The sequence below is a fragment of the Crinia signifera genome, chromosome 1 (assembly GCF_055691185.1).
Source record: "Crinia signifera chromosome 1, ASM5569118v1, whole genome shotgun sequence".
Lineage (NCBI taxonomy): Eukaryota > Metazoa > Chordata > Amphibia > Anura > Myobatrachidae > Crinia > Crinia signifera.
Window position 1 is genome coordinate 13640299 of NC_139217.1, and position 24349 is coordinate 13664647.

At 49.6% G+C, this 24349-nt stretch overlaps 1 protein-coding gene across 2 annotated transcripts in view; it reads left to right on the forward strand.

Moving 5' to 3' along the window:
* Nucleotides 1–24349, forward strand: part of SLC40A1 (solute carrier family 40 member 1) — a 78149-nt gene that overhangs the window by 12453 nt on the left and 41347 nt on the right. For both annotated transcript variants that reach the window (XM_083179195.1, XM_083179200.1), the window contains exon 2: nucleotides 10157–10224. In XM_083179195.1, coding sequence (XP_083035321.1) covers nucleotides 10157–10224 — 68 coding nt within the window. The remainder of the gene's footprint in view (nucleotides 1–10156; nucleotides 10225–24349) is intronic.

The window sequence follows — 24349 nt, forward strand, 5'->3', positions numbered from 1 at the left end:
AGGGAGTATGACAGTGATCTAGGACTCGCTGTGTACATCGGTAGGGAGTATTACAGTGATCTAGGACTCGCTGTGTACAGCGATAGGGAGTATTACAGTGATCTAGGACTCGCTGTGTACAGCGGTAGGGAGTATTACAGTGATCTAGGACTCGCTGTGTACAGCGGTAGGGAGTATTACAGTGATCTAGGACTCGCTGTGTACAGCGATAGGGAGTATTACAGTGATCTAGGACTCGCTGTGTACAGCGGTAGGGAGTATTACAGTAATCTAGGACTCGCTGTGTACAGCGGTAGGGAGTATTACAGTGATCTAGGACTCGCTGTGTACAGCGGTAGGGAGTATTACAGTGATCTAGGACTCGCTGTGTACAGCGGTAGGGAGTATTACAGTGGTCTAGGACTCGCTGTGTACAGCTTTAGGGAGTATTACAGTGATCTAGGACTCGCTGTGTACAGCGATAGGGAGTATTACAGTGATCTAGGACTCGCTGTGTACAGCGGTAGGGAGTATTACAATGATCTAGGACTCGCTGTGTACAGCGGTAGGGAGTATTACAGTGATCTAGGACTCGCTGTGTACAGCGGTAGGGAGTATTACAGTGATCTAGGACTCGCTGTGTACAGCGGTAGGGAGTATTACAGTGATCTAGGACTCGCTGTGTACAGCGGTAGGGAGTATTACAATGATCTAGGACTCGCTGTGTACAGCGGTAGGGAGTATTACAGTGATCTAGGACTCGCTGTGTACAGCGGTAGGGAGTATTACAGTGATCTAGGACTCGCTGTGTACAGCGGTAGGGAGTATTACAGTGATCTAGGACTCGCTGTGTACAGCGGTGAGGAGTATGACAGTGATCTAGGACTCGCTGTGTACAGCGGTAGGGAGTATTACAATGATCTAGGACTCGCTGTGTACAGCGATCGGGAGTATGACAGTGATCTAGGACTCGCTGTGTACAGCGGTAGGGAGTATGACAGTGATCTAGGACTCGCTGTGTACAGCGGTAGGGAGTATTACAGTGATCTAGGACTCGCTGTGTACAGCGATAGGGAGTATAACAGTGATCTAGGACTCGCTGTGTACAGCGGTAGGGAGTATTACAATGATCTAGGACTCGCTGTGTACAGCGGTAGGGAGTATTACAGTGATCTAGGACTCGCTGTGTACAGCGATAGGGAGTATTACAGTGATCTAGGACTCGCTGTGTACAGCGGTAGGGAGTATTACAGTAATCTAGGACTCGCTGTGTACAGCGGTAGGGAGTATTACAGTGATCTAGGACTCGCTGTGTACAGCGGTAGGGAGTATTACAGTGATCTAGGACTCGCTGTGTACAGCGGTAGGGAGTATTACAGTGGTCTAGGACTCGCTGTGTACAGCTTTAGGGAGTATTACAGTGATCTAGGACTCGCTGTGTACAGCGGTAGGGAGTATTACAATGATCTAGGACTCGCTGTGTACAGCGGTAGGGAGTATTACAAAGATCTAGGACTCGCTGTGTACAGCGGTAGGGAGTATTACAGTGATCTAGGCCTCGCTGTGTACAGCGGTAGGGATTATTACAGTGATCTAGGACTCGCTGTGTACAGCGGTAGGGAGTATTACAGTGGTCTAGGACTCGCTGTGTACAGCGGTAGAGAGTATTACAATGATCTAGGCCTCACTGTGTACAGCGGTAGGGATTATTACAGTGATCTAGGACTCGCTGTGTACAGCGGTAGGGATTATTACAGTGATCTAGGACTCGCTGTGTACAGCGGTAGGGAGTATTACAATGATCTAGGACTCGCTGTGTACAGCGGTAGGGAGTATTACAGTGATCTAGGACTCGCTGTGTACAGCGGTAGGGAGTATTACAGTGATCTAGGACTCGCTGTGTTCAGCGGTAGGGAGTATGACAGTGATCTAGGACTCACTGTGTACAGTGGTAGGGAGTATTACAATGATCTCGGACTCGCTGTGTACAGCGGTAGGGAGTATGACAGTGATCTAGGACTCGCTGTGTACAGCGGTAGGGAGTATTACAATGATCTAGGACTCGCTGTGTACAGCGGTAGGGAGTATTACAGTGATCTAGGACTCTCTGTGTACAGCGGTAGGGAGTATTACAGTGATCTAGGACTCGCTGTGTATAGCGGTAGGGAGTATTACAGTGATCTAGGACTCGCTGTGTACAGCGGTAGGGAGTATTACAGTGATCTAGGACTCGCTGTGTACAGCGGTAGGGAGTATTACAGTGATCTAGGACTCGCTGTGTACAGCGGTAGGGAGTACTACAGTGGTCTAGGACTCGCTGTGTACAGCGGTAGGGAGTATTACAGTGATCTAGGACTCGCTGTGTACAGCGGTAGGGAGTATTACAGTGATCTAGGACTCGCTGTGTACAGCTGTAGGGAGTATTACAATGATCTAGGACTCGCTGTGTACAGCGGTAGGGAGTATTACAGTGATCTAGGACTCGCTGTGTATAGCGGTAGGGAGTATTACAGTGATCTAGGACTCGCTGTGTACAGCGGTAGGGAGTATTACAGTGATCTAGGACTCACTGTGTACAGCGGTAGGGAGTATTACAGTGATCTAGGACTCGCTGTGTACAGCGGTAGGGACTATTACAGTGATCTAGGACTCGCTGTGTACAGCGGTAGGGATTATTACAGTGATCTAGGACTCGCTGTGTACAGCGGTAGGGAGTATTACAATGATCTAGGACTCGCTGTGTACAGCGGTAGGGAGTATGACAGTGATCTAGGACTCGCTGTGTACAGTGGTAGGGATTATTACAGTGATCTAGGACTCGTTGTGTACAGCGGTAGGGAGTATTACAGTGATCTAGGACTCGCTGTGTACAGCGTTAGGGAGTATTACAGTGATCTAGGACTCGCTGTGTACAGCGGTAGGGAGTATTACAGTGATCTAGGACTCGCTGTGTACAGCGGTAGGGAGTATTACAGTGATCTAGGACTCGCTGTGTACAGCGGTAGGGATTATTACAGTGATCTAGGACTCGCTGTGTACAGCGGTAGGGAGTATTACAATGATCTAGGACTCGCTGTGTACAGCGATAGGGAGTATTACAGTGATCTAGGACTCGCTGTGTACAGCGGTAGGGAGTATTACAGTGATCTAGGACTCGCTGTGTACAGCGGTAGGGAGTATTACAGTGATCTAGGACTCGCTGTGTACAGCGGTAGGGAGTATTACAGTGATCTAGGACTCGCTGTGTACAGCGGTAGGGAGTATTACAGTGATCTAGGACTCGCTGTGTACAGCGGTAGGGAGTATTACAGTGATCTAGGACTCGCTGTGTACAGCGGTAGGGAGTATTACAGTGATCTAGGACTCGCTGTGTACAGCGGTAGGGAGTATTACAGTGATCTAGGACTCGCTGTGTACAGCGGTAGGGAGTATTACAGTGATCTAGGACTCGCTGTGTACAGCGGTAGGGAGTATGACAGTGATCTAGGACTCGCTGTGTACAGCGGTAGGGAGTATTACAGTGATCTAGGACTCGCTGTGTACAGCGGTAGGGAGTATTACAGTGATCTAGGACTCGCTGTGTACAGCGGTAGGGAGTATTACAGTGATCTAGGACTCTCTGTGTACAGCGGTAGGGAGTATGACAGTGATCTAGGACTCGCTGTGTACAGCGGTAGGGAGTATTACAGTGATCTAGGACTCGCTGTGTACAGCGGTAGGGAGTATGACAGTGATCTAGGACTCGCTGTGTACAGCGGTAGGGAGTATAACAGTGATCTAGGACTCGCTGTGTACAGCGGTAGGGAGTATTACAGTGATCTAGGACTCGCTGTGTACAGCGGTAGGGATTATTACAATGATCTAGGACTCGCTGTGTACAGCGGTAGGGAGTATTACAGTGATCTAGGACTCGCTGTGTACAGCGGTAGGGAGTATTACAATGATCTAGGACTCGCTGTGTACAGCGGTAGGGAGTATTACAGTGATCTAGGACTCGCTGTGTACAGCGGTAGGGAGTATTACAGTGATCTAGGACTCGCTGTGTACAGCGGTAGGGAGTATTACAGTGATCTAGAAATCGCTGTGTACAGCGGTGAGGAGTATGACAGTGATCTAGGACTCGCTGTGTACAGCGGTAGGGAGTATTACAGTGATCTAGGACTCGCTGTGTACAGCGGTAGGGAGTATTACAATGATCTAGGACTCGCTGTGTACAGCGGTAGGGAGTATTACAGTGATCTAGGACTCGCTGTGTACAGCGGTAGGGAGTATTACAGTGATCTAGGACTCGCTGTGTACAGCGGTAGGGAGTATTACAATGATCTAGGACTCGCTGTGTACAGCGGTAGGGAGTATTACAGTGATCTAAGACTCGCTGTGTACAGCGGTAGGGAGTATTACAGTGATCTAGGACTCGCTGTGTACAGCGGTAGGGAGTATTACAGTGATCTAGGACTCGCTGTGTACAGCGGTAGGGAGTATGACAGTGATCTAGGACTCGCTGTGTACAGCGGTAGGGAGTATTACAGTGATCTAGGACTCGCTGTGTACAGCGATAGGGAGTATTACAGTGATCTAGGACTCGCTGTGTACAGCGGTAGGGATTATTACAATGATCTAGGACTCGCTGTGTACAGCGGTAGGGAGTATTACAGTGATCTAGGACTCGCTGTGTACAGCGGTAGGGAGTATTACAGTGATCTAGGACTCGCTGTGTACAGCGGTAGGGAGTATTACAATGATCTAGGACTCGCTGTGTACAGCGGTAGGGAGTATTACAGTGATCTAGGACTCGCTGTGTACAGCGGTAGGGAGTATTACAATGATCTAGGACTCGCTGTGTACAGCGGTAGGGAGTATTACAGTGATCTAGGACTCGCTGTGTACAGCGGTAGGGAGTATTACAGCAGGGTTGCCGACTTTTTAATGCTCCTCTCCGGGAGAAGCCCGGAGAGGAGACTTTCCTTACCCGAACGGGGGCGGGGCTTGACGGTGACGTCATTAAGCCCCGCCCCCACCACGTTAAATATAAGAAATTACTGATACCCATGGAGGGGGCGGGGCTAAAATGACGCGATTGTGCCGTTTTAGCTCCGCCCCCTCCTCTGAGACCCGCGGATTGCGGCATTTGCATGCCGCGATTCGGGGGCTTCAGGGGGGTCCCCCAGATTCCGGGAGGGTTGCCCACCCTTCCGGGGGGCCGGGAGGGGTTCCCGATTTTCGGGAGACTCCCGGGAATTCCGGGAGGGTCGGCAACCCTGTATTACAGTGATCTAGGACTCGCTGTGTACAGCGGTAGGGAGTATTACAGTGATCTAGGACTCGCTGTGTACAGCGGTGAGGAGTATGACAGTGATCTAGGACTCGCTGTGTACAGCGGTAGGGAGTATTACAGTGATCTAGGACTCGCTGTGTACAGCGATCGGGAGTATGACAGTGATCTAGGACTCGCTGTGTACAGCGGTAGGGAGTATGACAGTGATCTAGGACTCGCTGTGTACATCGGTAGGGAGTATTACAGTGATCTAGGACTCGCTGTGTACAGCGATAGGGAGTATTACAGTGATCTAGGACTCGCTGTGTACAGCGGTAGGGAGTATTACAGTGATCTAGGACTCGCTGTGTACAGCGGTAGGGAGTATTACAGTGATCTAGGACTCGCTGTGTACAGCGATAGGGAGTATTACAGTGATCTAGGACTCGCTGTGTACAGCGGTAGGGAGTATTACAGTAATCTAGGACTCGCTGTGTACAGCGGTAGGGAGTATTACAGTGATCTAGGACTCGCTGTGTACAGCGGTAGGGAGTATTACAGTGATCTAGGACTCGCTGTGTACAGCGGTAGGGAGTATTACAGTGGTCTAGGACTCGCTGTGTACAGCTTTAGGGAGTATTACAGTGATCTAGGACTCGCTGTGTACAGCGATAGGGAGTATTACAGTGATCTAGGACTCGCTGTGTACAGCGGTAGGGAGTATTACAATGATCTAGGACTCGCTGTGTACAGCGGTAGGGAGTATTACAGTGATCTAGGACTCGCTGTGTACAGCGGTAGGGAGTATTACAGTGATCTAGGACTCGCTGTGTACAGCGGTAGGGAGTATTACAGTGATCTAGGACTCGCTGTGTACAGCGGTAGGGAGTATTACAATGATCTAGGACTCGCTGTGTACAGCGGTAGGGAGTATTACAGTGATCTAGGACTCGCTGTGTACAGCGGTAGGGAGTATTACAGTGATCTAGGACTCGCTGTGTACAGCGGTAGGGAGTATTACAGTGATCTAGGACTCGCTGTGTACAGCGGTGAGGAGTATGACAGTGATCTAGGACTCGCTGTGTACAGCGGTAGGGAGTATTACAATGATCTAGGACTCGCTGTGTACAGCGATCGGGAGTATGACAGTGATCTAGGACTCGCTGTGTACAGCGGTAGGGAGTATGACAGTGATCTAGGACTCGCTGTGTACAGCGGTAGGGAGTATTACAGTGATCTAGGACTCGCTGTGTACAGCGATAGGGAGTATAACAGTGATCTAGGACTCGCTGTGTACAGCGGTAGGGAGTATTACAATGATCTAGGACTCGCTGTGTACAGCGGTAGGGAGTATTACAGTGATCTAGGACTCGCTGTGTACAGCGATAGGGAGTATTACAGTGATCTAGGACTCGCTGTGTACAGCGGTAGGGAGTATTACAGTAATCTAGGACTCGCTGTGTACAGCGGTAGGGAGTATTACAGTGATCTAGGACTCGCTGTGTACAGCGGTAGGGAGTATTACAGTGATCTAGGACTCGCTGTGTACAGCGGTAGGGAGTATTACAGTGGTCTAGGACTCGCTGTGTACAGCTTTAGGGAGTATTACAGTGATCTAGGACTCGCTGTGTACAGCGGTAGGGAGTATTACAATGATCTAGGACTCGCTGTGTACAGCGGTAGGGAGTATTACAAAGATCTAGGACTCGCTGTGTACAGCGGTAGGGAGTATTACAGTGATCTAGGCCTCGCTGTGTACAGCGGTAGGGATTATTACAGTGATCTAGGACTCGCTGTGTACAGCGGTAGGGAGTATTACAGTGGTCTAGGACTCGCTGTGTACAGCGGTAGAGAGTATTACAATGATCTAGGCCTCACTGTGTACAGCGGTAGGGATTATTACAGTGATCTAGGACTCGCTGTGTACAGCGGTAGGGATTATTACAGTGATCTAGGACTCGCTGTGTACAGCGGTAGGGAGTATTACAATGATCTAGGACTCGCTGTGTACAGCGGTAGGGAGTATTACAGTGATCTAGGACTCGCTGTGTACAGCGGTAGGGAGTATTACAGTGATCTAGGACTCGCTGTGTTCAGCGGTAGGGAGTATGACAGTGATCTAGGACTCACTGTGTACAGTGGTAGGGAGTATTACAATGATCTCGGACTCGCTGTGTACAGCGGTAGGGAGTATGACAGTGATCTAGGACTCGCTGTGTACAGCGGTAGGGAGTATTACAATGATCTAGGACTCGCTGTGTACAGCGGTAGGGAGTATTACAGTGATCTAGGACTCTCTGTGTACAGCGGTAGGGAGTATTACAGTGATCTAGGACTCGCTGTGTATAGCGGTAGGGAGTATTACAGTGATCTAGGACTCGCTGTGTACAGCGGTAGGGAGTATTACAGTGATCTAGGACTCGCTGTGTACAGCGGTAGGGAGTATTACAGTGATCTAGGACTCGCTGTGTACAGCGGTAGGGAGTACTACAGTGGTCTAGGACTCGCTGTGTACAGCGGTAGGGAGTATTACAGTGATCTAGGACTCGCTGTGTACAGCGGTAGGGAGTATTACAGTGATCTAGGACTCGCTGTGTACAGCTGTAGGGAGTATTACAATGATCTAGGACTCGCTGTGTACAGCGGTAGGGAGTATTACAGTGATCTAGGACTCGCTGTGTATAGCGGTAGGGAGTATTACAGTGATCTAGGACTCGCTGTGTACAGCGGTAGGGAGTATTACAGTGATCTAGGACTCACTGTGTACAGCGGTAGGGAGTATTACAGTGATCTAGGACTCGCTGTGTACAGCGGTAGGGACTATTACAGTGATCTAGGACTCGCTGTGTACAGCGGTAGGGATTATTACAGTGATCTAGGACTCGCTGTGTACAGCGGTAGGGAGTATTACAATGATCTAGGACTCGCTGTGTACAGCGGTAGGGAGTATGACAGTGATCTAGGACTCGCTGTGTACAGTGGTAGGGATTATTACAGTGATCTAGGACTCGTTGTGTACAGCGGTAGGGAGTATTACAGTGATCTAGGACTCGCTGTGTACAGCGTTAGGGAGTATTACAGTGATCTAGGACTCGCTGTGTACAGCGGTAGGGAGTATTACAGTGATCTAGGACTCGCTGTGTACAGCGGTAGGGAGTATTACAGTGATCTAGGACTCGCTGTGTACAGCGGTAGGGATTATTACAGTGATCTAGGACTCGCTGTGTACAGCGGTAGGGAGTATTACAATGATCTAGGACTCGCTGTGTACAGCGATAGGGAGTATTACAGTGATCTAGGACTCGCTGTGTACAGCGGTAGGGAGTATTACAGTGATCTAGGACTCGCTGTGTACAGCGGTAGGGAGTATTACAGTGATCTAGGACTCGCTGTGTACAGCGGTAGGGAGTATTACAGTGATCTAGGACTCGCTGTGTACAGCGGTAGGGAGTATTACAGTGATCTAGGACTCGCTGTGTACAGCGGTAGGGAGTATTACAGTGATCTAGGACTCGCTGTGTACAGCGGTAGGGAGTATTACAGTGATCTAGGACTCGCTGTGTACAGCGGTAGGGAGTATTACAGTGATCTAGGACTCGCTGTGTACAGCGGTAGGGAGTATTACAGTGATCTAGGACTCGCTGTGTACAGCGGTAGGGAGTATGACAGTGATCTAGGACTCGCTGTGTACAGCGGTAGGGAGTATTACAGTGATCTAGGACTCGCTGTGTACAGCGGTAGGGAGTATTACAGTGATCTAGGACTCGCTGTGTACAGCGGTAGGGAGTATTACAGTGATCTAGGACTCTCTGTGTACAGCGGTAGGGAGTATGACAGTGATCTAGGACTCGCTGTGTACAGCGGTAGGGAGTATTACAGTGATCTAGGACTCGCTGTGTACAGCGGTAGGGAGTATGACAGTGATCTAGGACTCGCTGTGTACAGCGGTAGGGAGTATGACAGTGATCTAGGACTCTCTGTGTACAGCGGTAGGGAGTATGACAGTGATCTAGGACTCGCTGTGTACAGCGGTAGGGAGTATGACAGTGATCTAGGACTCGCTGTGTACAGCGGTAGGGAGTATTACAGTGATCTAGGACTCGCTGTGTACAGCGGTAGGGAGTATTACAGTGATCTAGGACTCGCTGTGTACAGCGGTAGGGAGTATTACAGTGATCTAGGACTCGCTGTGTACAGCGGTAGGGATTATTACAGTGATCTAGGACTCGCTGTGTACAGCGGTAGGGAGTATTACAGTGATCTAGGACTCGCTGTGTACAGCGGTAGGGAGTATTACAGTGATCTAGGACTCGCTGTGTACAGCGGTAGGGAGTATTACAGTGATCTAGGACTCGCTGTGTACAGCGGTAGGGAGTATTACAGTGATCTAGGACTCGCTGTGTACAGCGGTAGGGAGTATTACAGTGATCTAGGACTCGCTGTGTACAGCGGTAGGGAGTATTACAGCATAGTTGCCAACTTCTATGCTGCCCTTTTCTGGAGAGAGCAGCCAGGTCACTGAAGTAGGGGGGCGGGGCCATCTCCGGGAGGGAAAAATGGGGCGGAGTCATAGAGAAACTGCTCTAATGGGGCGTGGTTATAGCCCCATGTGTCATTTAGCCCCGCCCCATGCAGTGCAATGCTGGTATTTCAGGCATTGCACTGCATGGGGCGGGGCTAAAATGACGCGATTGCGTCATTTGACCAGCGGACCCCCCCCGCCGGGTGGGGGTTTGCGGGTTATGTGTGGCCATTCCGAGAGGGTTGGCAACCCTGTATTACAGTGATCTAGGACTTGATGTATACAGCGGTAGTGAGTATGTAAACTTGGGGCCTGCCTGCACTGATAGATAAGCCTGTTATTGTGTAATATGGGATCTGTTTTCTCCACAGTATAATGGTGACATCTGCTTTGTGTTGCAGGGTCCTGTGTCAGCTATTTTACGTCTGCAAAGTTCCTCATGTACCTTGGACACTCTCTGTCCACCTGGGTATGTATGACGTCATTATAATACATGCTAGCACTGCTACTGTCCTACCACTATAGCTGTGGTCACATCCTGTGCGTCACTTCTATTTGTATTATATATGCCTCATACATCCAGCCTCAGTAACCATGCAGCGTGATATACCTCATACATCCAGCCTCAGTACACCATGCAGCGTGATATACCTCATACATCCAGCCTCAGTAACCATGTAGCATGACATACCTCATACATACAGCCTCAGTACACCGTGCAGCGTGATATACCTCATACATCCAGCCTCAGTGCACCATGCAGCGTGATATACCTCATACATCCAGCCTCAGTAACCATGTAGCATGACATACCTCATACATCCAGCCTCAGTACACCGTGCAGCGTGATATACCTCATACACCCAGCCTCAGTACACCGTGCAGCGTGATATACCTCATACACCCAGCCTCAGTACACCGTGCAGCGTGATATACCTCATACATCCAGCCTCAGTACACCATGCAGCGTGATATACCTCATACATCCAGCCTCAGTACACCATGCAGCGTGATATACCTCATACATCCAGCCTCAGTACACCTTGCAGCGTGATATACCTCATACATCCAGCCTCAGTACACCGTGCAGCGTGATATACCTCATACACCCAGCCTCAGTACACCATGCAGCGTGATATACCTCATACATCCAGCCTCAGTACACCATGCAGCGTGATATACCTCATACATCCAGCCTCAGTACACCTTGCAGCGTGATATACCTCATACATCCAGCCTCAGTACACTGTGCAGCTTGATATACCTCATACATCCAGCCTCAGTACACCGTGCAGCGTGATATACCTCATACATCCAGCCTCAGTACACCTTGCAGCGTGATATACCTCATACATCCAGCCTCAGTACACTGTGCAGCTTGATATACCTCATACATCCAGCCTCAGTACACCGTGCAGCGTGATATACCTCATACATCCAGCCTCAGTGCACCATGCAGCGTGATATACCTCATACATCCAGCCTCAGTAACCATGTAGCATGACATACCTCATACATACAGCCTCAGTACACCGTGCAGCGTGATATACCTCATACATCCAGCCTCAGTACACCGTGCAGCGTGATATACCTCATACATCCAGCCTCAGTACACCGTGCAGCGTGATATACCTCATACATCCAGCCTCAGTACACCGTGCAGTGTGATATACCTCATACATCCAGCCTCAGTACACCGTGCAGCGTGATATACCTCATACACCCAGCCTCAGTACACCGTGCAGCGTGATATACCTCATACACCCAGCCTCAGTACACCATGCAGCGTGATATACCTCATACATCCAGCCTCAGTACACCATGCAGCGTGATATACCTCATACATCCAGCCTCAGTACACCTTGCAGCGTGATATACCTCATACATCCAGCCTCAGTACACCGTGCAGCGTAATATACCTCATACACCCAGCCTCAGTACACCGTGCAGCGTGATATACCTCATACACCCAGCCTCAGTACACCGTGCAGCGTGATATACCTCATACATCCAGCCTCAGTACACCATGCAGCGTGATATACCTCATACATCCAGCCTCAGTACACCTTGCAGCGTGATATACCTCATACATCCAGCCTCAGTACACTGTGCAGCTTGATATACCTCATACATCCAGCCTCAGTACACCGTGCAGCGTGATATACCTCATACATCCAGCCTCAGTACACCTTGCAGCGTGATATACCTCATACATCCAGCCTCAGTACACTGTGCAGCTTGATATACCTCATACATCCAGCCTCAGTACACCGTGCAGCGTGATATACCTCATACATCCAGCCTCAGTACATCGTGCAGTGTGATATACCTCATACATCCAGCCTCAGTACACCGTGCAGCGTGATATACCTCATACATCCAGCCTCAGTACACCATGTAGCATGACATACCTCATACACCCAGCCTCAGTACACCGTGCAGCGTGATATACCTCATACACCCAGCCTCAGTACACCATGCAGCGTGATATACCTCATACATCCAGCCTCAGTACACCATGCAGCGTGATATACCTCATACATCCAGCCTCAGTACACCTTGCAGCGTGATATACCTCATACATCCAGCCTCAGTACACTGTGCAGCTTGATATACCTCATACATCCAGCCTCAGTACACCTTGCAGCGTGATATACATCATACATCCAGCCTCAGTACACTATGCAGCTTGATATACCTCATACATCCAGCCTCAGTACACCGTGCAGCGTGATATACCTCATACCTCCAGCCTCAGTACACCGTGCAGCGTGATATACCGCATACATCCAGCCTCAGTACACCGTGCAGCGTAATATACCTCATACATCCAGCCTCAGTACACCGTGCAGTGTGATATACATCATACATCCAGCCGCAGTACACCGTGCAGCGTGATATGCCTCATACATCCAGCCTCAGTACACCGTGCAGTGTGATATACCTCATACATCCAGCCTCAGTACATCGTGCAGTGTGATATACCTCATGCATCCAGCCTCAGTACACCATGCAGCGTGATATACCTCATACATCCAGCCTCAGTACACCATGCAGCATGATATGCCTCATATCTCCAGTCTCAGTACACCATGCAGCGTGATATACCTCATACATCCAGCCTCAGTACACCGTGCAGCGTGATATACCTCATACATCCAGCCTCAGTACACCGTGCAGTGTGATATACCTCATATATCCAGCCTCAGTACACCGTGCAGCGTGAGATACCTCATACATCCAGCCTCAGTACACCGTGCAGCATGCTATACCTTATACATCCAGCCTCAGTACACCGTGCAGCGTGATATACCTCATACATCCAGCCTCAGTACACCGTGCAGCGTGATATACCTCATACATCCAGCCTCAGTACACCACGCAGCGTGATATACCTCATACATCCAGCCTCAGTACACCATGCAGCGTGAGATGCCTCATACATCCAGCCTCAGTACACCATGCAGCGTGATATACCTCATACATCCAGCCTCAGTACACCATGCAGCGTGATATACATCATACATCCAGCCTCAGTACACCGTGCAGCGTGATATACATCATACATCCAGCCTCAGTACACCGTGCAGCGTGATATACCTCAAACATCCAGCCTCAGTACACCATGCAGTGTGATATACATCATACATCCAGCCTCAGTACACCATGCAGCGTGATATGCCTCATACATCCAGCCTCAGTACACCGTGCAGTGTGATATACCTCATACATCCAGCCTCAGTACATCGTGCAGTGTGATATACCTTATGCATCCAGCCTCAGTACACCATGCAGCGTGATATACCTCATACATCCAGCCTCAGTACACCATGCAGCGTGATATACCTCATACATCCAGCCTCAGTACACCATGCAGCGTGAGGTGCCTCATACATCCAGCCTCAGTACACCGTGCAGCGTGATATACCTCATACATCCAGCCTCAGTACACCATGCAGCGTGATATACCTCATACATCCAGCCTCAGTACACCATGCAGCGTGAGGTGCCTCATACATCCAGCCTCAGTACACCATGCAGCGTGAGGTGCCTCATACATCCAGCCTCAGTACACCATGCAGCATGATATGCCTCATATCTCCAGTCTCAATACACCATGCAGCGTGATATACCTCATACATCCAGCCTCAGTAATGGTGTAATGTGCAATGGGCATTACAGTGTTTGGGACATTATGGTGTTTAATATAATGTGTAATGGGCATTACGGTGTGTGGCATAACATGAAATGGGCATTATGGCATGTGGTATACTATGTAATGGGTGTGTGATGTGTAATCGGCATTATGGTGTCCATGTGGTCCCTATTTTAGAAAAAATTTGAGTCCTGGCATAACAAGTAATAAGCATAATGTGTAATGGGCATCACGGCTTGTGGCATAACATGTAATGGCCATTATGGCATGTGGTACACTATGGCATTTTGTATACTAAGTAATGGGTGTGTGACGTGTAATCGGCATTATGTTGAAAAATTTTGGCGCGCACTTTCCATATTGTCAAGGATAACACCTAGGCAGCGAGCTTTAGAGGTAGGAGTGATTGTCATCTTCTCAACAGCAAAAGAGAGGTCAGGTTGGTAACTACTATTTATTGGCGGAAATATAATTAATTCTGTTTTTGAAATATTAAGTTTGAGGTGGCGAGATGACATCCAGGATGAAACAGCAGAAAGACATTCAGGGACATGGCTCAATACAGATGGGGACAGGTCCGGGGAGGAAAGGTAGAGCTGAGTATCATCCGCATACAGATGGGGACAGGTCCCGGGAGGATAGGTAGAGTTGAGTATCATCCGCATACAGATAGGGACAGGTCTGGGGAGGATAGGTAGAGCTGAGTATCATCTGCATACAGATGGGGACAGGTCCGGGGAGGATAGGTAGAGCTGAGTATCATCCGCATACAGATGGGGACAGGTCCGGGGAGGATAGGTAGAGCTAAGTATCATCCGCATACAGATGGGGACAGGTCTGGGGAGGATAGGTAGAGCTGAGTATCATCCGCATACAGATGGGGACAGGTCCGGGGAGGATAGGTAGAGCTGAGTATCATCCGCGTACAGATGGGGACAGGTCTGGGGAGGATAGGTAGAGCTGAGTATCATCCGCATACAGATGGGGACAGGTCCCGGGAGGATAGGTAGAGCTGAGTATCATCCGAATACAGATTGGGACAGGTCCGGGGAGGATAGGTAGTGCTGAGTATCATCCGCATACAGATGGGGACAGGTCCAGGGAGGAAAGGTAGAGCTGAGTATCATCCGCATACAGATGGGGACAGGTCTGGGGAGGATAGGTAGAGCTGAGTATCATCCGCGTACAGATGGGGACAGGTCCGGGGAGGAAAGGTAGAGCTGAGTATCATCCGCATACAGATGGGGACAGGTCCCGGGAGGATAGGTAGAGTTGAGTATCATCCGCATACAGATAGGGACAGGTCTGGGGAGGATAGGTAGAGCTGAGTATCATCCGCATACAGATGGGGACAGGTCTGGGGAGGATAGGTAGAGCTGAGTATCATCCGCGTACAGATGGGGACAGGTCTGGGGAGGATAGGTAGAGCTGAGTATCATCCGCATACAGATGGGGACAGGTCCCGGGAGGATAGGTAGAGCTGAGTATCATCCGCATACAGATGGGGACAGGTCCGGGGAGGATAGGTAGAGCTGAGTATCATCCGCGTACAGATGGGGACAGGTCTGGGGAGGATAGGTAGAGCTGAGTATCATCCGCATACAGATGGGGACAGGTCCCGGGAGAATAGGTAGAGCTGAGTATCATCCGAATACAGATTGGGACAGGTCCGGGGAGGATAGGTAGTGCTGAGTATCATCCGCATACAGATGGGGACAGGTCCAGGGAGGAAAGGTAGAGCTGAGTATCATCCGCATACAGATGGGGACAGGTCTGGGGAGGATAGGTAGAGCTGAGTATCATCCACATACAGATGGGGACAGGTCCGGGGAGGATAGGTAGAGCTGAGTATCATCCGCATACAGATGGGGACAGGTCCGGGGAGGATAGGTAGAGCTGAGTATCATCCGCATATAGATGGGGACAGGTCCGGGGAGGATAGGTAGAGCTGAGTATCATCCGCATACAGATGGGGACAGGTCCGGGGAGGATAGGTTGAGCTGAGCATCATCCGCATACAGATGATACTGAAATCCAAAGGAGCTGATTAGTTTGCCAAGAGAGGAGGTATAGATTGAGAAAAGCAGAGGACCTAAAACTGAACCCTGAGGTACTCCAACTGACAGAGGTAGCGAAAAGGAGGTAGAATCAGAGAAACAAACACTAAGGGCGGAATGTATTAATATACTTTGCTGCCCGCCGCGATGCTAGCCCATATGTACTAAGGGTACTTGTGTAGTTTCAATGTGCCACTGCGCGCTCACTCTGTGTTTACTCTGTGTTTGAAACTTGGCAGCTTGCCAGACTTCGTTACTGTACTAAGCTAATGTATGTGCGTAACCGTCTGTAGTTAGTGTAAGCGTCCCTGTGTAAATCGGCGACATACCATCTAGTTTTAGCATAGTGAGAAACAGCGGCTAGTTGACCGTAGTCAGAAGTCAGTCAGAAACAGCGTCTAAGTTAGTCAGATTGAGCGGTACGCAGTTAGCATACTCAGTCAACTGCAGGATTGTAGTGTAGTCAGTCAGAGCGGTACGCAGTTAGCGTAGTCAGTCAGCTGTAGGATTGTAGCGTAGTCAGTCAGAGCGGTACGCAGTTAGCGTAGTCAGTCAGCTGTAGGATTGTAGCGTAGTCAGTCAGAGCGGTACACAGTTAGCATACTCAGTCAGCTGTAGGATTGTAGCGTAGTCAGTCAGAGCGGTACGCAGTTAGCATACTCAGTCAGCTGTAGGATTGTAGCGTAGTCAGTCAGAGCGGTACACAGTTAGCATACTCAGTCAGCTGTAGGATTGTAGCGTAGTCAGTCAGAGCGGTACGCAGTTAGCGTAGTCAGTCAGTAGTAGGACTGTAGCGTAGTCAGTCAGAGCGGTACGCAGTTAGCATACTCAGTCAGCTGTAGGATTGTAGCGTAGTCAGTCAGAGCGGTACACAGTTAGCATACTCAGTCAGCTGTAGGATTGTAACGTAGTCAGTCAGAGCGGTACACAGTTAGCGTAGTCAGTCAGTAGTAGGACTGTAGCGTAGTCAGTCAGAGCGGTACGCAGTTAGCATACTCAGTCAGTAGTAGGACTGTAGCATAGTCAGTCAGAGCGGTACGCAGTTAGCATACTCAGTCAGCTGTAGGATTGTAGCGTAGTCAGTCAGAGCGGTACACAGTTAGCGTAGTCAGTCAGCTGTAGGATTGTAGCGTAGTCTGTCAGAGCGGTACGCAGTTAGCATACTCAGTCAGCTGTAGGATTGTAACGTAGTCAGTCAGAGCGGTACACAGTTAGCGTAGTCAGTCAGTAGTAGGATTGTAGCGTAGTCAGTCAGAGCGGTACGCAGTTAGCGTAGTCAGTCAGCTGTAGGATTGTAGCATAGTCTGTCAGAGCGGTACGCAGTTAGCATACTCAGTCAGCTGTAGGATTGTAGCGTAGTCTGTCAGAGCGGTACGCAGTTAGCATACTCAGTCAGTAGTAGGACTGTAGCGTAGTCAGTCAGAGCGGTACACAGTTAGCATACTCAGTCAGCTGTAGGATTGTAGCGTAGTCAGTCAGAGCGGTACGCAGTTAGCATACTCAGTCAGCTGTAGGATTGTAGCGTAGTCAGTCAGAGCGGTACAAAGTTAGCATACTCAGTCAGCTGTAGGATTGTAGCGTAGTCAGTCAGAGCAGTACACAGTTAGCGTAGTCAGTCAGTAGTAGGACTGTAACGTAGTCAGTCAGAGCGGTACACAGTTAGCGTAGTCAGTCAGTAGTAGGATTGTAGCGTAGTCAGTCAGAGCGGTACGCAGTTAGCGTAGTCAGTCAGCTGTAGGATTGTAGCGTAGTCAGTCAGAGCGGTACGCAGTTAGCATACTCAGTCAGCTGTAGGATTGTAGTGTAGTCAGTCAGAGCGGTACACAGTTAGCATACTCAGTCAGCTGTAGGATTGTAACGTAGTCAGTCAGAGCGGTACACAGTTAGCGTAGTCAGTCAGTAGTAGGACTGTAGCGTAGTCAGTCAGAGCAGTACGCAGTTAGCATACTCAGTCAGTAGTAGGACTGTAGCGTAGTCAGTCAGAGCGGTACGCAGTTAGCATACTCAGTCAGCTGTAGGATTGTAGCGTAGTCAGTCAGAGCGGTAAACAGTTAGCGTAGTCAGTCAGCTGTAGGATTGTAGCATAGTCTGTCAGAGCGGTACGCAGTTAGCATACTCAGTCAGCTGTAGGATTGTAGCGAAGTCTGTCAGAGCGGTACGCAGTTAGCATACTCAGTCAGCTGTAGGATTGTAGCGAAGTCTGTCAGAGCGGTACGCAGTTAGCATACTCAGTCAGCTGTAGGATTGTAGCGTAGTCAGTCAGAGCGGTACGCAGTTAGCGTAGTCAGTCAGTAGAAGGACTGTAGCGTAGTCAGTCAGAGCGGTACACAGTTAGCGTAGTCAGTCAGTAGTAGGACTGTAGCGTAGTCAGTCAGAGCGGTACGCAGTTAGCATACTCAGTCAGTAGTAGGACTGTAGCATAGTCAGTCAGAGCGGTACGCAGTTAGCATACTCAGTCAGCTGTAGGATTGTAGCGTAGTCAGTCAGAGCAGTACACAGTTAGCGTAGTCAGTCAGCTGTAGGATTGTAGCGTAGTCTGTCAGAGCGGTACGCAGTTAGCATACTCAGTCAGCTGTAGGATTGTAACGTAGTCAGTCAGAGCGGTACACAGTTAGCGTAGTCAGTCAGTAGTAGGATTGTAGCGTAGTCAGTCAGAGCGGTACGCAGTTAGCGTAGTCAGTCAGTAGTAGGACTGTAGCGTAGTCAGTCAGAGCGGTACGCAGTTAGCATACTCAGTCAGTAGTAGGACTGTAGCATAGTCAGTCAGAGCGGTACGCAGTTAGCATACTCAGTCAGCTGTAGGATTGTAGCGTAGTCAGTCAGAGCGGTACACAGTTAGCGTAGTCAGTCAGCTGTAGGATTGTAGCGTAGTCTGTCAGAGCGGTACGCAGTTAGCATACTCAGTCAGCTGTAGGATTGTAACGTAGTCAGTCAGAGCGGTACACAGTTAGCGTAGTCAGTCAGTAGTAGGATTGTAGCGTAGTCAGTCAGAGCGGTACGCAGTTAGCGTAGTCAGTCAGCTGTAGGATTGTAACGTAGTCAGTCAGAGCGGTACACAGTTAGCGTAGTCAGTCAGCTGTAGGATTGTAGCATAGTCTGTCAGAGCGGTACGCAGTTAGCATACTCAGTCAGCTGTAGGATTGTAGCGTAGTCTGTCAGAGCGGTACGCAGTTAGCATACTCAGTCAGTAGTAGGACTGTAGCGTAGTCAGTCAGAGCGGTACGCAGTTAGCATACTCAGTCAGCTGTAGGATTGTAGCGTAGTCAGTCAGAGCGGTACGCAGTTAGCATACTCAGTCAGCTGTAGGATTGTAGCGTAGTCAGTCAGAGCGGTACACAGTTAGCATACTCAGTCATAGGATTGTAGCGTAGTCAGTCAGAGCGGTACGCAGTTAGCGTAGTCAGTCAGTAGTAGGACTGTAACGTAGTCAGTCAGAGCGGTACACAGTTAGCGTAGTCAGTCAGTAGTAGGATTGTAGCGTAGTCAGTCAGAGCGGTACGCAGTTAGCATACTCAGTCAGCTGTAGGATTGTAGCGTAGTCAGTCAGAGCGGTACACAGTTAGCATACTCAGTCAGCTGTAGGATTGTAACGTAGTCAGTCAGAGCGGTACACAGTTAGCGTAGTCAGTCAGTAGTAGGACTGTAGCGTAGTCAGTCAGAGCGGTACGCAGTTAGCATACTCAGTCAGTAGTAGGATTGTAGCGTAGTCAGTCAGAGCGGTATACAGTTAGCGTAGTCAGTCAGCTGTAGGATTGTAGCATAGTCTGTCAGAGCGGTACGCAGTTAGCATACTCAGTCAGCTGTAGGATTGTAGCGTAGTCAGTCAGAGCGGTACGCAGTTAGCATACTCAGTCAGCTGTAGGATTGTAGCGTAGTCAGTCAGAGCGGTACGCAGTTAGCGTAGTCAGTCAGTAGAAGGACTGTAGCGTAGTCAGTCAGAGCGGTACACAGCATAGTCAGTCAGCAGTAGGATTGTGTGAGAGATGGCTGTATATGATGGCGAACATGACTATTTTCTCTCTGCCCCAGACGGAGGAGGAGGCGGTGGCATTCCTGCAGGGCCACCAATTCCTGCCACACACCCAGACCTGCACCAATGGTCACCCCATGAGGCTGAGTGTGAGGGAGCAGATGTGGCGCTGCCATATACGCAGCTGCCGCAAAAAAGTGAGCATCAGGTCAGCTCAATGGTTTAGTGGGTGTCATTTGACATTTGTCACCCTGATCCGCTTGACAAAGGCCCTGAGTGGCTGAAACGCGTTGGTCACAGTACTCCCAGTACTCCCACACCATCACACCAAGCTAAGGCACAGTCTCCTCCACATACGAGTGAGCGCACAGACCTACGGCGACGTCACCCCGGAAGCAGCGTTCTCGCGTGCGCTACTACCAGGAAGTACAGTCCCGCACGCAAAAGGTCTGTGGAGCCGGGACAAGAGAACATCACCGGCTGCATACTACACTGCAGCTCATACCGCGCCACCGGCTACATCGCATCAACTCCGCGGCAGCGTGCACCACGTCGCCGGTTACAGGAGAACAGACTTCCGGGACGGAAGGCTGAGCATCTCCATCCAGCAACCTCAGCAGACCGCACGGACAGGGTAAGAAGTAAGCGAGTGGGACACCGCTCCTTACTCCACCAATACCACGCCCCACCACCACCACCCCCTGCTGGACTCAAGGTTGCAGCTCAGCTGGACTCATCACCACCCCTCCGTCCACGGGCAGAACTTTACCCACAAACTACCCTGCACCTGTTTGAGACATAAACCCAAGAGCATACCTCCCAACAGTCCCAATTTTATCGGGACAGTCCCGATTGTCAGGGCCTGTCCAGCTGTCCCACCCGCGGGCGGCAGTGTCCCGCGGTGTGGGGGGGCTGTTGGGAGTCCCCCCCTGTCAGCTGCTAAGCAGCGGGGAATAAACGCTGTGCGCATGCGCACAGCGTCTATTTCCGCAGCCAGGGGGCTGGGGGCATGGCTAGAGACTCACAGAGCCTCTGGGTCATGCCCCCATAGCGGCAAAATGGGGACGTGGCCTCGCGGGGGAGAGCCGCGGGTATAGGCCACGCCCCCAAATTAGGCCACCCCCCAAAAAATTTTCGTCCCGCCTGCTGGGCTACTAAAGTTGGGAGGTATGCCCAAGAGGGCTTATGGTTAAAAAGAGGCCTGCTGGCATTCTTACACCCCGCAGGACCACCAGTACTGCAGGGCTCATCCAGGTCGCAGCAAAGAGACTTACCCACCTGTAATGAGACATAAATCTGCACAAGATTTATGGTGAAAGGAACCTGCTGGCTTCCTCATTCCCTCGAGGCTCATTACCAGGTCATTCACATTACAGACATCACCCACGCATAAGTGTGTTTTTTCACCTGTCTTTGTACATTATTCTAATAAACATCTCGGTACTTATGTAGTATCTGGGCTGCCGATTTTCTGATTGTATGCCTTACCTTAAGGCATACAATCAGATGCGATTTGACGTGATTTTCGGCAAAATCGCATCGAATCGCATCCGATATCGCATGCGATGCGATTTTCTATAGGATTCAATGTTAACAAGGTCCTGTTCATTTCCCCACTATCCAAGTGGGCATAGATTTGATTTTATAAAGCGTGGCGAGCGCAGCGAGGCGAGCGGACGCAGATTTCTTAAAAAGTAATTCTGTGTCCGCTCGCCATGCTACGGGCTCGGTGGCTCGCTACGCTCGCCACAGGTTTATATCCAACTCCATGCCCACTTGGATAGTGGGGAAAGGAAAAGGACCCCTTTTTCCCATTGAATTCTATGTTAAAATGGACTCAGACCATTTTAACATTGAATCCTATGGAAAAATCGGGACCATCGCATCGCATACGATTTGGTCGCATGCGATGCTACCGATCCGACCCGATTTCTAAATCGGACGCCCAGATACTACATAAGTACCAACATCTCTTATTTAACATAACGTTTTTCTCACTAGCATTCCTTTACCTCCACAACATCAGCAAACACATTACTAATCACAAGGGCCCTTATTCTGGTTGGTGCGGTCGAGCCGCATATGCGGCTCCGACCGCACCAGACGAATCCCCGCCTACAAGACGGATCGGCACGGCCGTCCGTACACGGACGGCTGCCGATCCGCATGAAAATGGCTGGGCGTACGCCTCCACCATGTTGGGAGCTGCCCCCTGCATTCGATGGTCGATGACCATCGAAGGCAGGGCCGCACGCTCCCCCCGCTCACGCAAGCTTAGAGCACACGGACAATCGTCCGTGTGAAAGCTTGTATTGGGGCGGGCAGCTGACATCCGGCGATGTCAGCTTTCCGCCCCCATCACTGGCGTCATAGCCTCATTACCATGCATACGCCCCGCGTTTGCATGGGAACGCCCATGAAACGCTTGGCGTATACATAGGGTAATGAGGCTATTAAGCCCCTCACACCCCTATACGCCCCCTTTGCGGCGTCTAAATTTTTTACTCGGCGAATTCCCCTGCACATGCGCAGAGTGACCTCTGCGCATGTGCAGAGTGTAAACATCGGCGGTACGGCCGCACGCGGGCCGTACCGCTCAGATCAAAATAAGGGCCAAGGTGAGCGCTTAACAATTACCTATAAACCTCTGATCGTCTGATGCTCCCACCATTTTACCCCTAACAAATGAAATCCCCCCTTCTCCCCCTTCCCTTGGTACCTGAAATAAACAAACGGAGTCATGTACTTTTGGCGAATTAGTAGTCACATTTATTAATTTGCTTACAAATATATACTGTTACTTGCTTCTGTGGCGAAGCTAAGCACTGCGGTCCACCAGCCCTGTATCGTAACTGAATCAAGCCGCCCGGGGGGCCAGGGACCCCTTCTCGCAACTTAAAACCTGTAACCGCCCGGGGTCACCCTTCACGTTGCCCCCCGACGCCAGGCCTTGGAGCTCTTCACCCCCTTAGCTGGGGGGTGCCTCCGCTTCCTGGCGCCATTTTGGCTGGCCCGCAGTACTTCCGCCTCTGTTAATCTATGTTCCATTGCATCATAATTCTGCTTGTTGTTTGTTCTTCCTTCCTCTTGGGGTGGGCGGGTGGGACAAACACTTCTCAGGTATTCTGCTGCTAAAAAGGAGCGAACGGCGAATAGCCAGGAGAGACCATAAACTATTAAGTCTGGGCTACCAAAGGCCATGAAGTGCTCCCATTGTCTAGCTGTTATCAGGATGGGGGCAGGGATGTAGCAGGAACTGAATAGGGGGAAGGAAAGAGAGAAGCAGGTAATAGGCGCCTCCCCATGGGAGTAGACCCATACTTAAGGACAGGACAGGTATGGGGGAGGATCAGAGAGAGCAAGAGGGCACGCAGTAAGGATTGTCTTTATCCAGCAAGAACATCCAGAATCCCAGATAGTGAACCAGAAATATTAGGATAAGTATCTCGATAGTTATTTGGGGTATATCTGGGGATATTTATTTGCAATTGCATTCCTTCTTATTCTTTTACTTAATTCCATATTAGGCACCCTGCTACCCTGCTACAAACTCCCAATGTCTCTGTAATTTTATGAATTCAATCTTTAATGCAGCAAGAATTTTATCACATGTTTATATTATGCCGGGTAACTTTCCCCTAAGGAATAAACGCACCTAAGTCAATGCACAGTAGTTTAAGGCCAAACAATTAGTACTTATGGATTTGTTATTATACTTGCTGCAGCCTTTAGAAAAACAGCAAAGAATTAGGCCCAAAGAATTCAGGCAAGTTGCAAACAATGTCCCCTTTCCCCCCTCCCCCTAATTAAATTACTGAAGGCATGTTTACATAGCATAGCATGCAGAGATCATGACAATACCTTCACCTACCCCGCCCACTAGGCAGAGCAAACATTGGCTGCCCAGCAATGTAAAACATATTATTATTATAGTATTATTTATAAGGCGCCACAAGTGTTGTGCAGCGCCGTACAAACATGAAATGTATGATTACAGAGCAGAGTTATTTCAGATCACATGTATGGGGGAATTACATAGTTTTAAGTAACATAATATAATATTGTGCAGCACTGTTATTAGGATATGGCAAAGCATAAGTTTAGATAGGCAGAATGCAAATATGGGAACGCATTGTTTTGTTTTTGAAGTTAATATAATGCAATATAAGGCAAGAAAATTCATTATATGGTGCAATTTTCAGCGTGCAAGGCATCATAGGGGTATAATAGACAGTATTATAAAGATGTTGATGATTGGGGGAATGATAAATGGTAACAGGTTACATTAAGCTGCAGTCAGTAATATAATATGGTGTCACATACAAATTAGTAAATTCATTGTTACATGCGTGTATGTACAATAAGAATAGTAGTACAGGAGATCAATAAGTGAATTCATTACGGTTGTGCA